This window comes from Parasteatoda tepidariorum, chromosome X1, assembly GCF_043381705.1.
Source record: "Parasteatoda tepidariorum isolate YZ-2023 chromosome X1, CAS_Ptep_4.0, whole genome shotgun sequence".
Classification (NCBI taxonomy): Eukaryota; Metazoa; Arthropoda; class Arachnida; order Araneae; family Theridiidae; genus Parasteatoda; species Parasteatoda tepidariorum.
Genome location: NC_092214.1, coordinates 29315407 through 29328929, shown reverse-complemented (window position 1 = coordinate 29328929; position 13523 = coordinate 29315407). Strand labels below are relative to the sequence as shown.

The 13523-nt window shown below is 28.6% G+C and overlaps 1 protein-coding gene across 1 annotated transcript in view; it reads right to left on the bottom strand.

Annotated features, from left to right (window-relative positions):
* Positions 1–1187: 1187 nt before the first annotated feature.
* LOC107457150 (zinc finger protein ZIC 4) overlaps positions 1188–13523 on the bottom strand; it is a 32921-nt gene continuing 20585 nt past the window's right edge. The window contains exon 2 of the mRNA XM_016075231.4: positions 1188–2364. Within this exon, the coding sequence (XP_015930717.1) occupies positions 1889–2364 (476 nt within the window). The 3' untranslated portion in view covers positions 1188–1888. The remainder of the gene's footprint in view (positions 2365–13523) is intronic.

Genomic DNA, 13523 nt, shown 5'->3' with positions numbered 1-13523 from the left:
GTAATTAAATACTAATATTTAAATATAAATAATATATTAACTAGAAAGTCACTCAGCATTAAGGCATAGAGAAGTCATTTTTCGTGCAAGACATTAATCACTTTTGCCTACACTTTCATAAAAAATTATAAGTTTTATGTACTACATTGAGTACTATATACAATTTACAAATACTCATTAGATTTTATACATATATACAGCTTAATTTGTTTGTAAATGAATGTTTGCATTTCGATGACGTCACGAAATCATTTGAATACTTTTAACATATCAGAAGAAAAGCAGAACACTTGTACACAATTATCTATTATGAAGGTTACACATCAAACTTTACATTTTAGCATAATTATTAGAATGAAAATTGTACAAAACAAAAAAAATGCCAACTGTAAAATGTAAACTTTAATATTATAAATAATTATATAATTATTTGCACACTCTTTGGTTCTTGTTTCATAAAATATATGACAAGTTTCCTTTTGGATTTACGTTTTACGTCTTCTTACAAATCTTACTAGATTATTGTTAAAATCATTAATACTTTCATTTCGCTTTATTAATTTTTATATATCTTAAATGATACTTTAAAAAATGTGTATAACCTAAAACTAAAGATTTTAAGTAATGCTAAAGGAGGCACAAATTCATATTCTTATGTTAACTTTTTATTCTATGAAAAATATAACTAAAGTTATCTGAAAATTTGTATTAAAATTTTTTCGAACGAAGATTACTATGGAAATCGATACATAAAAGTACTGATTCTTATTTTACTTAATGCAACTTATCTAATAAGTTTTCAAATTATATATTTCAAACGGGAAAAGTTAAAATTGTCTGAATTAAACCTTTTATTTAACTAAAATTTAGAGCAAATATTTCAAAACAAATTAAACGGAATAACTATTTCAATAAAATTTATAACAAATCATAAGTTTCAAGTATTACAAGCCCTTTTTATAAATAAAATTCAGTTAAATTGTCAAATGCGCTAAGAACTATTTTCAAAATAAGAAAAGAGTTTTGTGTCTTCATTTGTAAGTTCAGAAGAAATGAAGGCATGCACATGATATAACATATGAACTATCATTTAAATTACGTTGGGGGAAACAGAAATGATACAGTTTGTTAATTTGTTGTATTGTTTGAAAATCTGATTTTGTCGACTTCAAGAACAATAAAAATGCTTTTTTTCCTACAAAAATGCAACACTTAAAAACTAAATAATTACGAAGTCGTTTCAATACATTGTTGACAGAATTAACAAGAATGTGACATTTTTTAAAAAAAAAATTTACAAATTAATATTTACTATGCGTTACATGCAAAATAAAACTATAAGTAAAAAATAGTTTATCACATTATCATAATAATTAATTTTAACAACTAAAAACACTGATAAATACAAATCTAACATTAACTGGCTTGTGTACTTTAAATCTACCACACAGAAATTCCATAGTATTTTTTTTCTATATAATATAAATATTATTTACTTCCTATTTTTCCAATGTGAAAACGATTTTTAAGAAATGCATCACTGATAAAATTCCTTTCATTAAAAATTGTTCTAATTCTTTATTTAAAAAGGGATAAATAATTAAATTATTAGTTATGTAAAATTTTAAAAATAATTTTATTAAATTTTTTTTTAATGTGTAGTTTAACTATGCTTGAACATTAAGAGAAAAGATCTTTAACAAAATAGATGTTCAGCGAAAGCGTTTTTAAAACCATTGATAAATGATAAAATTGAATGTCTTATTTTAATAACTCGGACTATAAATAATATTCGGTTAAAGTGATGAATGACAGAATTGAATAAAGCACAAGGCCACGATAAAATTCGTTAAAAGAATTGTTATCGCTCTTTAAAGCACATATTCACTTAAAAGCTTGAAGTTATGGAGTGTAAGGTGTGACCTGCAAGGGGAGAATGTTCGTTGCTGGGGGGAGTAGGCATGCCAGCAGTTGACTGACAAATATACCATTCACTGAGGTTTGTTGAATGATGGTGGGGGTGGTGAAGGTGGTGGATTGGTGGGACGGTGGCGGATGGTGGAACGATGGCGGGCGGCGAAGCTAAAGTATCCTCCGTTGCCGTTAAGTTGCCTGCAACATCGCTGTCGTAGCCGGAACCTGACGTGCAGCTGCCGGGAGTTGTACCGGGTGGTGTCGGCGATTTGCCGTGCACTTTCATATGTTTTCGTAATGAACTAGGATGTGTATAACTTTTGTCACAACCTCGAATTTTACAATTATAAGGCTTGTCACTTGTGTGGACATGAGAATGTTTTTTTCTATCTGAACTATTGGCGAACCTTCGATCACAACCTTCGAATTCACACTTAAAAGGCTTTTCTCCTGAAAAAGAACATTTTTATTAGAAAATTTTAAATTTAATAATAAAAAAATTGGAATAAATAATGGAGAAGTATCATAAGACATGAAAATTATTTTATATAAATTAGTGGATAAACATGAAATGTTATATAATATGCTTAATAAATATAAAAAATTACGGGACACCAAATTGCGTATAATCATATTTATGAAAATTAAACTTTAATTCTTTCTATTTTTTGTAAAGATTGATATCCATAAATCAAAAAATATATTACTGGTATTTCAAATTGTCAAATGTTTCGTCATCTTAAAAGTTAAGAATTATTGGTTGCAGTCATTTTTATCATTATTAACTTTACTTCTTTTAAAATTTTCGATTTAATAGTTTGGAGTAATAAATGATAAACTACGTTTTCGAATTTCCCTGGTGAAAACATTTGGGGAAGAACATAATGATTTTTATGTAAGAAATAAGATAATTATTTGTTTTGAGTAGTTACGTAGTGGAAATTCTTGATTATAAAAGCATCAATGGTGGAAATAAAATACTAAAGGGACAGTTTGATGTAAAAATGTCACCTTTCAAAAAAGGTGTCTTCTCACTTTATAACCCCAAGACTTCTAATTATTCTCACTGAAAATAGTATAAAAATATTGACTCTCAATTTACTGTATTAATTGGTCTTAATTTCAGATATTTTTTTCAACAGCATGCATGACTCAACTTTTAATTCTCAACTAAAATTTTTCACTTTTAAAATTTATTTTTCTGAGAGTGTTCAGTTTGCACTTCAGGAAGATTTCACTTTAAATAAAATAAACAGAAGAAAACTCTTAGTACATTTCCGAAAGAAAGGTTTTTTTTTCCCTTTTACTGTGCAAAGCTCAAATTCAAGCGTGAAAAATAAAATAAAACTTTTTAAGTAGATCTAACCCATTTTAAACTTATCCTCTTTTATGTTTTGTTGAAAATTTATCAAAAACCTTGGAAATAACAATGATGACCATAAGTAACAAGTTTTGAGCATCATTTCTTCGTAGCATACAAAATTATTTTTCATGATAAAACATGTAGAAAAAATTGCTCAAGACTTAAACATTTGTTAACATAATTCACAAACATCCATAAACGTTTAGTAAAATGATATACATATGTACTACAATGAAGCTTTTAAAAAAGCAACTTGTTTAATAAGTACTGTTTGTTCCTATTTAGCATTAAGCTCATAGCATTAAGAATGTTAAGTTAGAATAGTTAATAAAACATTAATGGTGATATTTTGGATGAAGCTACCTCATTTAATTCAAAATCTTTTCAGTCTATGGATAAAAATATGTGGTGACAAAGAAAATTAAATTGAAGAGCGTACTGGCACAAGAGTTGGTGACTGAGATACAGAGCTGAACTCAAATGGCATTTTAAAGCTCTTATAAGAGTGATATTTTGCATGTAAAACATATTTTGAAATATAGGCATTATTTAAATGGTTATAAGCAATCAATGGTTATAGGCAATCTAAGAAATAATTTACATTTATAAGATATGATAAAATACTGCTATAAATTTGACTATTGGAAAAATAGTTTAGATATACCTAAAATATATTTTATAAAATACTACTACGATTCAAAAGAAAATTGCAAAAATTGAATGTAAATTTGATTACCAACCCCCCGAAACAACTTCTTTTTTTTTTAAATTATATTATTTAGAATAAGATTACTTCATGAAATGTGCTTGCTACAAAGTTTTGAATAAATTTGAATTAATGTAACGAGTTGGGTAAAGAAACAATGAATATAGTAATTTTTTAAACTTCAGAGAATGTTTATAAAAATTGATCGAAATATCCGAAACATATAATTTTAAACTGATTACATGAAATGATCATTGCTAATGTATTCAATGCTTCTCACAGCAGTCTTTTTATAATTTTAAAACTGCGATTACTAATAATACTATATCTGTTTACTTCTCCCATTCGCCACTCATCTTTAATTTTGTAAAATTTAGTACAAAATTAAGACTCATTTTTGTAGAAAAACAACATTTTAATTGAAAAGAAAGTTGAGCGTTTAACAATTTTGTGGATTGCTTAATCGGAGTTAGTTATAACGATTAATAAAAGGAGAAGATAACTACAGTTACTGGCGTTCGAGCATCAGAATTTTTTTGCATAGATATCATGTAAATATCATACGCTCTCTCCAAAGCTCTATTTTTCTGTACCGACATTCGGGGCTACTTTGTGCAGCGGGGGCTACTTTGTGCAAATTCGAATTTGGCATTTTTCAAGTGCTGCTATTTAGTATTATGTTTATTTCACGTTAAAAATGTGTGGAATTTGAAGATAGAAGTCTCTTCTATTACTACAAACATTTTTTCGAATTTTAAAACAATCTCAGAGTGTGTTTCGTTCATCCAATGTCAACAACTTTCCGAGGACGTCGGATGTCGAAAAGTGTGCGTGGAAACTTTAGCTGTGAAATGCAAAGACGTTGATAAAACAATTGTCGTAAGTGCAAAATTTTTTATTTATATATTAATAAACAATTATATCATGTTAGCGTTAAAAAAATTTGAAAATTAATAACAAATAAACGGAAAATGAAAAAAAATGCACTTTGGGGCTACTTTGTGCAAAGTTTCATTCGTTTTTTTTTTCGACAGAAAAATGGTCAGACGTTATAAAAAAATACCTGGAACGAGAAACTACCGTGATTACACTTTAGAAAAGCTGCAACAATGTTTGCAAGCAGTTGCTGGTGGTATGTCGATTGCAGAAGCTTCTCGGAAGTACAAAATCCACAGAAATACTATCTCTAATAAAATTCACAAGAAACACGTGAAACTTCCTGGTAAACTATTATTTTTCTTCTACAAAGATTTTTCTAATGAATTAATCAAACGATTTAACACATAAAAATATATTTTATAGGACATCAGGTGATTTTGACAGAAACTGAAGAGCAAGTTCTGTCATGTTCATTCAAGGATGTTATGTTCAAATTTAACAATATTATAAATGTTAATGAATATGTAATAATTATTATTTTTAAAATTTCATCCATTTCAATGTTTAAAAATGTATATGGTTTCCTTTTGTTTAAACTCAAATGTTTTGAAATAAACATTCTTTTTAAGAAAAAATTCTTCAAAAAAAATGGTTTTTTAACGCTGAAAATTATTTTCAAACTAATATCTTTACATATCTTGATGTTTTTGTCTTTAAAAATGTCAACAATTAACTTTTTTAACAATTTTATACCAATATTTTACTAAAAACATGATTATTAAACTGAATTCCTATCGCTGCACAAAGTAGCCCCATTTGGGGGCTACTTTGTGCAAGGTATGTTTTGACTTATTATTCGTAAATATTACATACAAATAATGCCAATATTGATCAAATTCACTCGTCTGAGTCCAGTTATGAATATAATATCGATAAATCTTACTAAAGTTTGAATTAACATAGTTTTTTTACATGTCAAAGTTCAAAAACTGCGAAATCCTGCACAAAGTAGCCCCGAATGACGGTACTATGAGTTTAGAATCTACATACAGAATAAAAATCTAGCCATGATTTTTTTCTTTAAAATTATGATTAATAAGTAATGTCCCAAGCTAGTTATTCTCTTAAGGAAAAAAAATTGTAAACCACTAGACCTTGTGACCTTCCAAAATTTCAAAATAAGATGCATAATTAAGATAAGATGATGCATAAAGTTAAAAAATTTTAGTACCATTCTTTATTACTACCCGTTCTTACACTACAATAGCGATATGAAAAATAAAAGACACATAATTGAAGAAATAAGTAAAAATGTTTTTCGGCCAACTATAGCAGCATAAAAATTTCAAATTATTTTTTTTTCACTTCTTGTGTTTATCATCAAAGATAAGACTGAACTGAATCACAGAACTTGAGTACCGAACATTTGGGAGCTTCCTACCCATTCCGGAAAAAAAATAAATAAGGTGAACCAATATATTGGGTTGTTTGAACAATAATTTCGTTTTTTTTTTATGAAAATGAAAGAAGATTTTCTTACGGTGAATAATTATTTTATTCACATTGTATATTGTCTATTCTTGTCCAATATCTTTTGTCCTCCCTCTAGCAGTAGCATGATACCACGCTCATAAAACTTTACTTCTTTGCTGGCAAAAAACTTATCCTTGTGACTGTGACCTCTTTTGAAGTAAAGGTTTTGCCGTCTGAAAGTTTTTGTAGAGACCGGAACAAATATTGTTGACTACCCATTTCTCGTCCTTGAGCTTCAAAAATGGTTCATTTGCTTGACGTTTGAGAAACAAATCATAGACATCAACGCGACGACACAAAGTTCTCTTCATAAGAACATGAGGAACCCATATGTCGAGCTTTGATGAGATTAAACCTAGGAGTTTCAAATAAATAATCATGAAGGGTCGAATTCGATAAATTTTATCTCTTACTAATCTCACGAGTTGGCCAGTTTGCATCAATTAATGCCTTTTATGTGTTTTCATCAGTTTCAACAGAACGTGGTGCACCTTCATCATCAAAATTACCGAATCGAAATTTTGCAAACCAGTTTTGGCACTAGAATACTGTCAATAAATCTTCACCATATACATCAGATAAATTTTTTTTCTTCCTTAAGCAGCATTTTAAACTTTTCGATAGTTTAAAAAAAATTTAAAAATGCTGAATTTCGCTATCCATTTTTGAAAGGTAACAACCAAAAACTACTGTGTAGAATCAATCAAAGTATTTCAGAAGCAAGCCTTGCTGTATCATTTGTAAAAATTAATTATTAATGATTATGCGGCTTAACTGGGAAGTTGGCTGGTTATGAAAAAGTACAATAAATTCCTCTGTTGGTCAAGAAACGAAATTACTTTCCGAACAACCTAATACACTAAGATGGAATTTATAAGGAGAAATTATCCTAGCAATTCTTTGTCATGACAATAGTAGTAAAACGCAACCACTTTAATATTTTGCCATAAATATCGAGTTAATAGGGATCTTTTAAATGGGGTGAGAGTTTGGACACGAGCCCTTGATATCCTCCTGATATTTTGCCAAAAAGGAAAATTCCAAACTGCATTATCATGCTTTTAATCATTATTTGTATGAATTTGGACCAATATCTGAGATGTTGGAAAAGGGTATGGTCCCCCCCCCCAAAAAAAAAAAATTTTTTTTTTAAGTATTTCAGGAATATTAGACATTAAGTAAATGTTTGTTCTCATCGATATCTTTCTTGTTCAGAGGAAAAAAGCTGGCAGCTTGTGCATTGGCTACCAGCTCCTGAGTGTCTCATGACTAACATAATGACTAACATAATTTATGCCCGGCAACCTGCTGATGTATCAAGAAATTTTTATTTGTCATAAAGCAGCTTAAACTGTAAATATCGCTTTATGCTTTTATAAAGCAAAAAGAAAAAACTATATCTTCTGCTTTTAAATTTTTTTTTTATTGGAAAAAAATTTTTTTTTAGCCAGGTCACTGAGTATCAAAAAAAGAAACGTGGGGAGATCATAATTTGAAACTTTACAAAAAGCTAGATTTTTCTAGATTCTAGATATGTATAAAAAATATTGTATAAATAAATTCAAAATATTTTGTTCGCAAGCTGGGCTGTGATAAAGCTTTGCAGAGGGTGAAAAGAGTTTGAACAATTCTTGGATTAACGCATGGTCCATCATTGCAAAACCAGGTACCGAATTTCGAACAGAGTGCTTAAGTATTATATTGCGGCTTTTAGAATATAGCATTTGTATGACTAGAAATTAAGCTTTCTTAAATTTAATCTGTAGACTTTGTAGACAAATATTTTTTTATTAATCATAGAAACTTATTCTAACTATATCACCCTAACCAAAAAAAATATTTTTACAAAATAGGACATATTGTAAGAAAATCGCGATAAAAGTTCTTTATTTAATTGATTAAAAACTAGCACTTAATTTTATAGCAAGCAAGTAATTAAAAAAACTATAATTATGTAGATGCTGTTAAAGTTTTAAGTACGTCTAATAAAAATTGCAAGAGAGTCATAAAAATGATGAATATTCTGATAAAGCATCATCTACAATTTCAAAGTGTTTTGATTTAAGCTATTTGGAAAATGTTTCTGGTGACTCGCGGGAAGTATAAATTTAACACATTAATCTAAAATCGAAAGACAAAGGTTAGACTTTCTTTAACTCTAAAAAAGTTCTATACTCTCTTAAATCTTGCTCTCCACTAGCGCTGCATTCTGTAAATTTAAAAAAAAAAAAAAAAAAAAAAAAAAAAAAACTGCACTGAATGCGGTGATTTGAATTATATTCCATATTTTTTATATTAAAGTATACTTTATCCGTTTAATCTATTTTACGGCTAAACGGACAGATTTTTTTCAAACGTTTGAAAAATTCCAGTTTTAGTTTAGAGGCATGAACAATACATTTTGTGTAACATTTCACTTTAGAACAAAAAACAACCAAAATAATCTTATTTTATAGATTTAAAAAAAAAAAAAAATAAAAAAAAAAGAAATAATTTTCAATTTGTACAATTAATACAAAAATTATACCAAAAGCTGAAATGCGATCAGAAAGTTATAAATAAAACATTTGTAGCAAAATAGACAATGTTATTTATAAATAAATGGCAAAGCGGAAATCTATGTTTTCATAACTTATTTGTACCAAAGGATTCAATTGAGTGAAGAAGTTGGAAAATGCAGGCAAGCACCAGAAAGTCAATGATCAGCGTATCTTCAGCTATTTTAAAATAAAATGAAAAAAGTGTAAAAGCGAGGAATGACCAATGACCAGTATGATGTCATCAAAAATATGAAAGATTCGCAGTCACTTCTAGAAGAGACAATCCAAAAGAAGGCTGCACCAGAGTGTGTTAAAGTGAAATGGGATGGAACAAAGAATGAAATGGAGCAGAAGTTTCGGGGGTGGACGAATGGATGGGTGGAACATGAAAGGTCAGCGTCGTTAATAAAAAGAGTCATTTTGACTCAATTCCAAAAACATCTGCCTCATCTATTGCACTAAATATACTTGAAGTGACAAATTAGCAAACGTATTGCTGACAAATGATCGGAAGGACCGATGCAGACAAGGAAAAATGAGGTTCTGTTAAATAAGAAGGAAAGTGATTATACTTATTAGATGATACATAGATGTAATAAGACTTGGACGTCATTTTCCGGATCTCCAAAAATTGGATAAAAGCTTAAATATGTGATTAATAGAGATGATTGAAAAATAAGAGTTGCCATTAAATATCATTTGAATGATTTGGAGTTGGTTATGTAAATAGTTTTCATTAATATGAGATACTCTTCTTGTATGTCATTGATGAAGCATTGAAGTTGATACAATGATCTAAGCATGTCAAGTTTTAAATACTAATTCATTTTGTAACGAAAGAACTCCAAGTATAATTCTATATTCTTTTATGCATACACACATTCCCTAGCATAAAAAGTTTTGATTAAGTTGTTCTAAAAACTTACGCTTTCGCATTAGACAAGTCATTAAATGTTTTTGGGATTCACTTCAAACTGCCTTTATTAAGAGATTTGATATGTATATTGGGGCAAACTTTATATTGGGATCATTGCATGCTCACACTAAACATGACATACAGCGAATATTTTATCACTTAGTTGGCGAGAATTCAGTTATTTTATGTAAATCTACTCTTAAAATCTGTATTTGTTGCAAACTAATTGAAAAAACTGGGTCTTCGCCAAGCCTTGATGTCACTTATCATTCTGACTCGTTTAGGCTAATTAGAAAGTATATAATTTATTGTTCAGTGATCTTGGTTTACTTTAAAGCGTTTGTAATTAGCACAACGCAGCGTATTCTCATTATAAATAGCTTTATGAAAGGCTAGTGTTGACGTAAAATTTCCTCAATGATCATGGGTTAGAATCCACTTTGTCATCGGTCTAACTTCGGGAGGTTTCTACGGTTTTAACCTCCATGTAACGCAAATGCGGATTAATTTCATCAATAAGTCCTCCACGAAGGTTAGTTTGTCCTAATGCTTGATCCAAGAGCTCCCATTGTGCCCTGGTTTGGGTTTAAAATTACACCTCAGCGGAGTTGAACATTAATAGTCGTGAACTCAGAATTGGGACAGCTGTTCAACGCTGGTAATAAAATAATATTAATCGAGGGAAATAAAGAATTTTTTTTGAAAAAAAAATTGACCCCGAGAAATGAAACTCTTACTTTCGATTATTCAGCAATCTTTTTGTTATATTTCAATATTTCTGACAAAGAAAAAGAAGCAAAAATCCTAACTAAAAAAATACACGAGAATTTTCTTTTATCTGAATTTACAATTGTTTCCACGATTTGAAAAGTATTTATGACAAAATGATACAGAGGTAGCTTTATAAAATACATAGTTTTAGAGTTGTCCATTATGTGATAAGATGCTTTTGTACTCTTGTCCCGGTTTTGATCTCTGGAAATTACAAAGTGCGCATTCCTCAATAATATCTTTAATGTTTTAATCTCTAATTAAGAGTGTTTATGAATATGTTGCATTAAGTCTATGCTTTTATCGAAATTCATATCCTAAAATACCTGAAAACAGTAACCTTCAATTTGACGAAATGTTTGCTTGAAGATAATGTCGAGCACTGTATGGCAATACTATGTCGTATATAACGAGGGAAATTTTGTGAGTACATCAGTATCCACACAAACTAATTGGAATTTAAATACTAGTTTAGAGCGTTAGTTCAAAATATTCTTCATATTGTAATTTGTTAAAAATTAATTACGAGTCTTGAGACGATTCACTGCAATACTGAAAGAAACCATTGGCATAACCCATTGTTGTTAACCTTAGAAAATTCCGTCTAATTGAATAATTCTTTGCATATTTTCTAATTGGCTCAAGGGCATATAGTCTGATTGTAATAAACCTAGAAATTACAGGTTGATTGAAAAATATTAGACTTTTCCAATTAGTCTGGAACATTACAAAATGCCGGTGACATAGGTAATAAGATCAAAATCTTTCAATTCGTTTAAGGCATATCTAGAACCAGAACGAAATAGACAATATTTCTTTCGCATATGAACAATTTATGTAGTAGATACCAAAACTATGTACTAAAATTCCTCGCTAGTTATTTTTACTGTTAAAAGTGTTCTTTGAAGCTGTTTGGCCAAGAAAAATGAAATACACTATTTAAATACCCTAAACTCGAACCACTAAAATTAGTTTTAAACTGTATTTTGCTTCAAATAATTAAACTTAAATAGTTTATAATTATTTAAAAATATCTGTTTTGATTTTTTCTAAAGAAATAGATGATTTGGCGGGATTTTTCTACCTAACTGAAAGTTATTGCAATCAAGGAATAATTCTGAATTTTTAAAAAAAAATGATCTTAAAAGTTTTAAAATTTTATGAAACTTGTTTTTTTTTCCCTTTCATATTGAAATTTTTGCTGTTTTCATAACTAGCTCGAAAAGCGCTGACTAAAATTGGACAAAATTAACCTAGCTGTTACGAACCTAAAAAAATAACATTCTAAACCGAAAAGAAGAGAGAAATGTTTCCGTCTGAAAGAGCCTTAATTTTCCTAACTTACTTTAAACTTTCGTAAACACATATTTTCGTAACCCTTATTTTAACTGATTTATTTGCACCATAATTTGGCCTTAAGTTGTCTTCTTACGGTGGACGTACTACAAGCCCCGTAAGGAAAACAATTCAGGAATCATTGTCTTAAGACTGTTGACAATGTTAAAATACATAAGAAAGCTCTCATCACATTTTCTATAACATATGTTAGAATTAACTTTTAAATTTTATCCATCATATTAAGTCGCATTTCAACACGATTCAAGACACATTTGCAACACGCAAAGTAAGATAGTAAAGATAGATAAGTTAAGTAAAGACACAAGACGTTTCTTTACTTTAAAAATAAAATTTTCAATAAAAAAAGCCAAATTCACGATATATACATAGCAAAATAAATACAAAAAAAAAAAANAAAAAAAAAAAAAAAAAAAAAAAAAAAAAAAAAAAAAAAAAAAAAAAAAAAAAACACGAAGAAAATTAAGAAAAACAGTAAGTTTCATTCATTGCGCATAAGCTGCAAGTAAACAGAACTCATAAGATAAATTCAAAATGAAGATAAAACTAAGGAAAATTACAGACATATGAAGAAAAAAAAAGGGGGGGGAAGAAAAATAATAATAAAAAAAATAGCAAACAACTGGGAGGAAGGAAAAAAAAGGATAAAAAATTTTTTTAAATTTTTTTAAAAAATCCGGAAAATAAAAGACACGAAAGGAACATTTTTATTTTCCGGTTTTTTTAAAAAAATTTTATTCTTTTTTTTCCAGTTGTTTGTTACTTTTTTATTATTATTTTTCTTTCCCCCCCTTTTTTCATTTGTCTGCAATTTTCCTTTGTTTTATCATAATTTTGATATATATATATATATATATATATATAAATATATNGGGTGAAAATATATAATTTTGTTTTTAAATCTAATCAACAAAGACACTTGGGTAACGAATCATTCTACTAATATAGGTAATAAGGTGAGAAAAGTTTAGTATATTTCTCATCGAAAATATAATCGAAATGTAGAGTTTTTCTGTAACATTAGGGGAAAGCAGCCTTGAGATCATAGGAAAGGACGATAGGCTAGGAGGCGATGACATCATGACAGCTGCATCTTTTGTTTATTCAGACTTTTTCAGTCATTATAAAAGCTCTCTTAGCGGACTCCTCTCATTTCCAATAATCGATTTCTTTGTAAGCCGGTGGTTTCTAAAAATTTCAGAGTTGTGAAACACAGTTTTGCAACATTTTTGAGAAATATAGTTTAAAAAATTGTACATCATGTGTATTTTCTATGTTGTGAACTAAGAAAAAATCTGCTACATGACAGTCTACATACCACCCTATAGCACCCTATAGCATGCAGAAAGGCGGTGAAAGGAACATCTCTAAGAAAATAAACTTTAAATGTTACTATTATTTTAACGATGAAATCAAATTTTTAACACGTGAATATTTGGCTCAAGCAAAATATTTTATGATGAATTATCATTTTCAAACAAGTTTAATCATTAAATTATAGAACAATGAAATTTAAATATTCTAATTTTCAGAACATTATTAAAT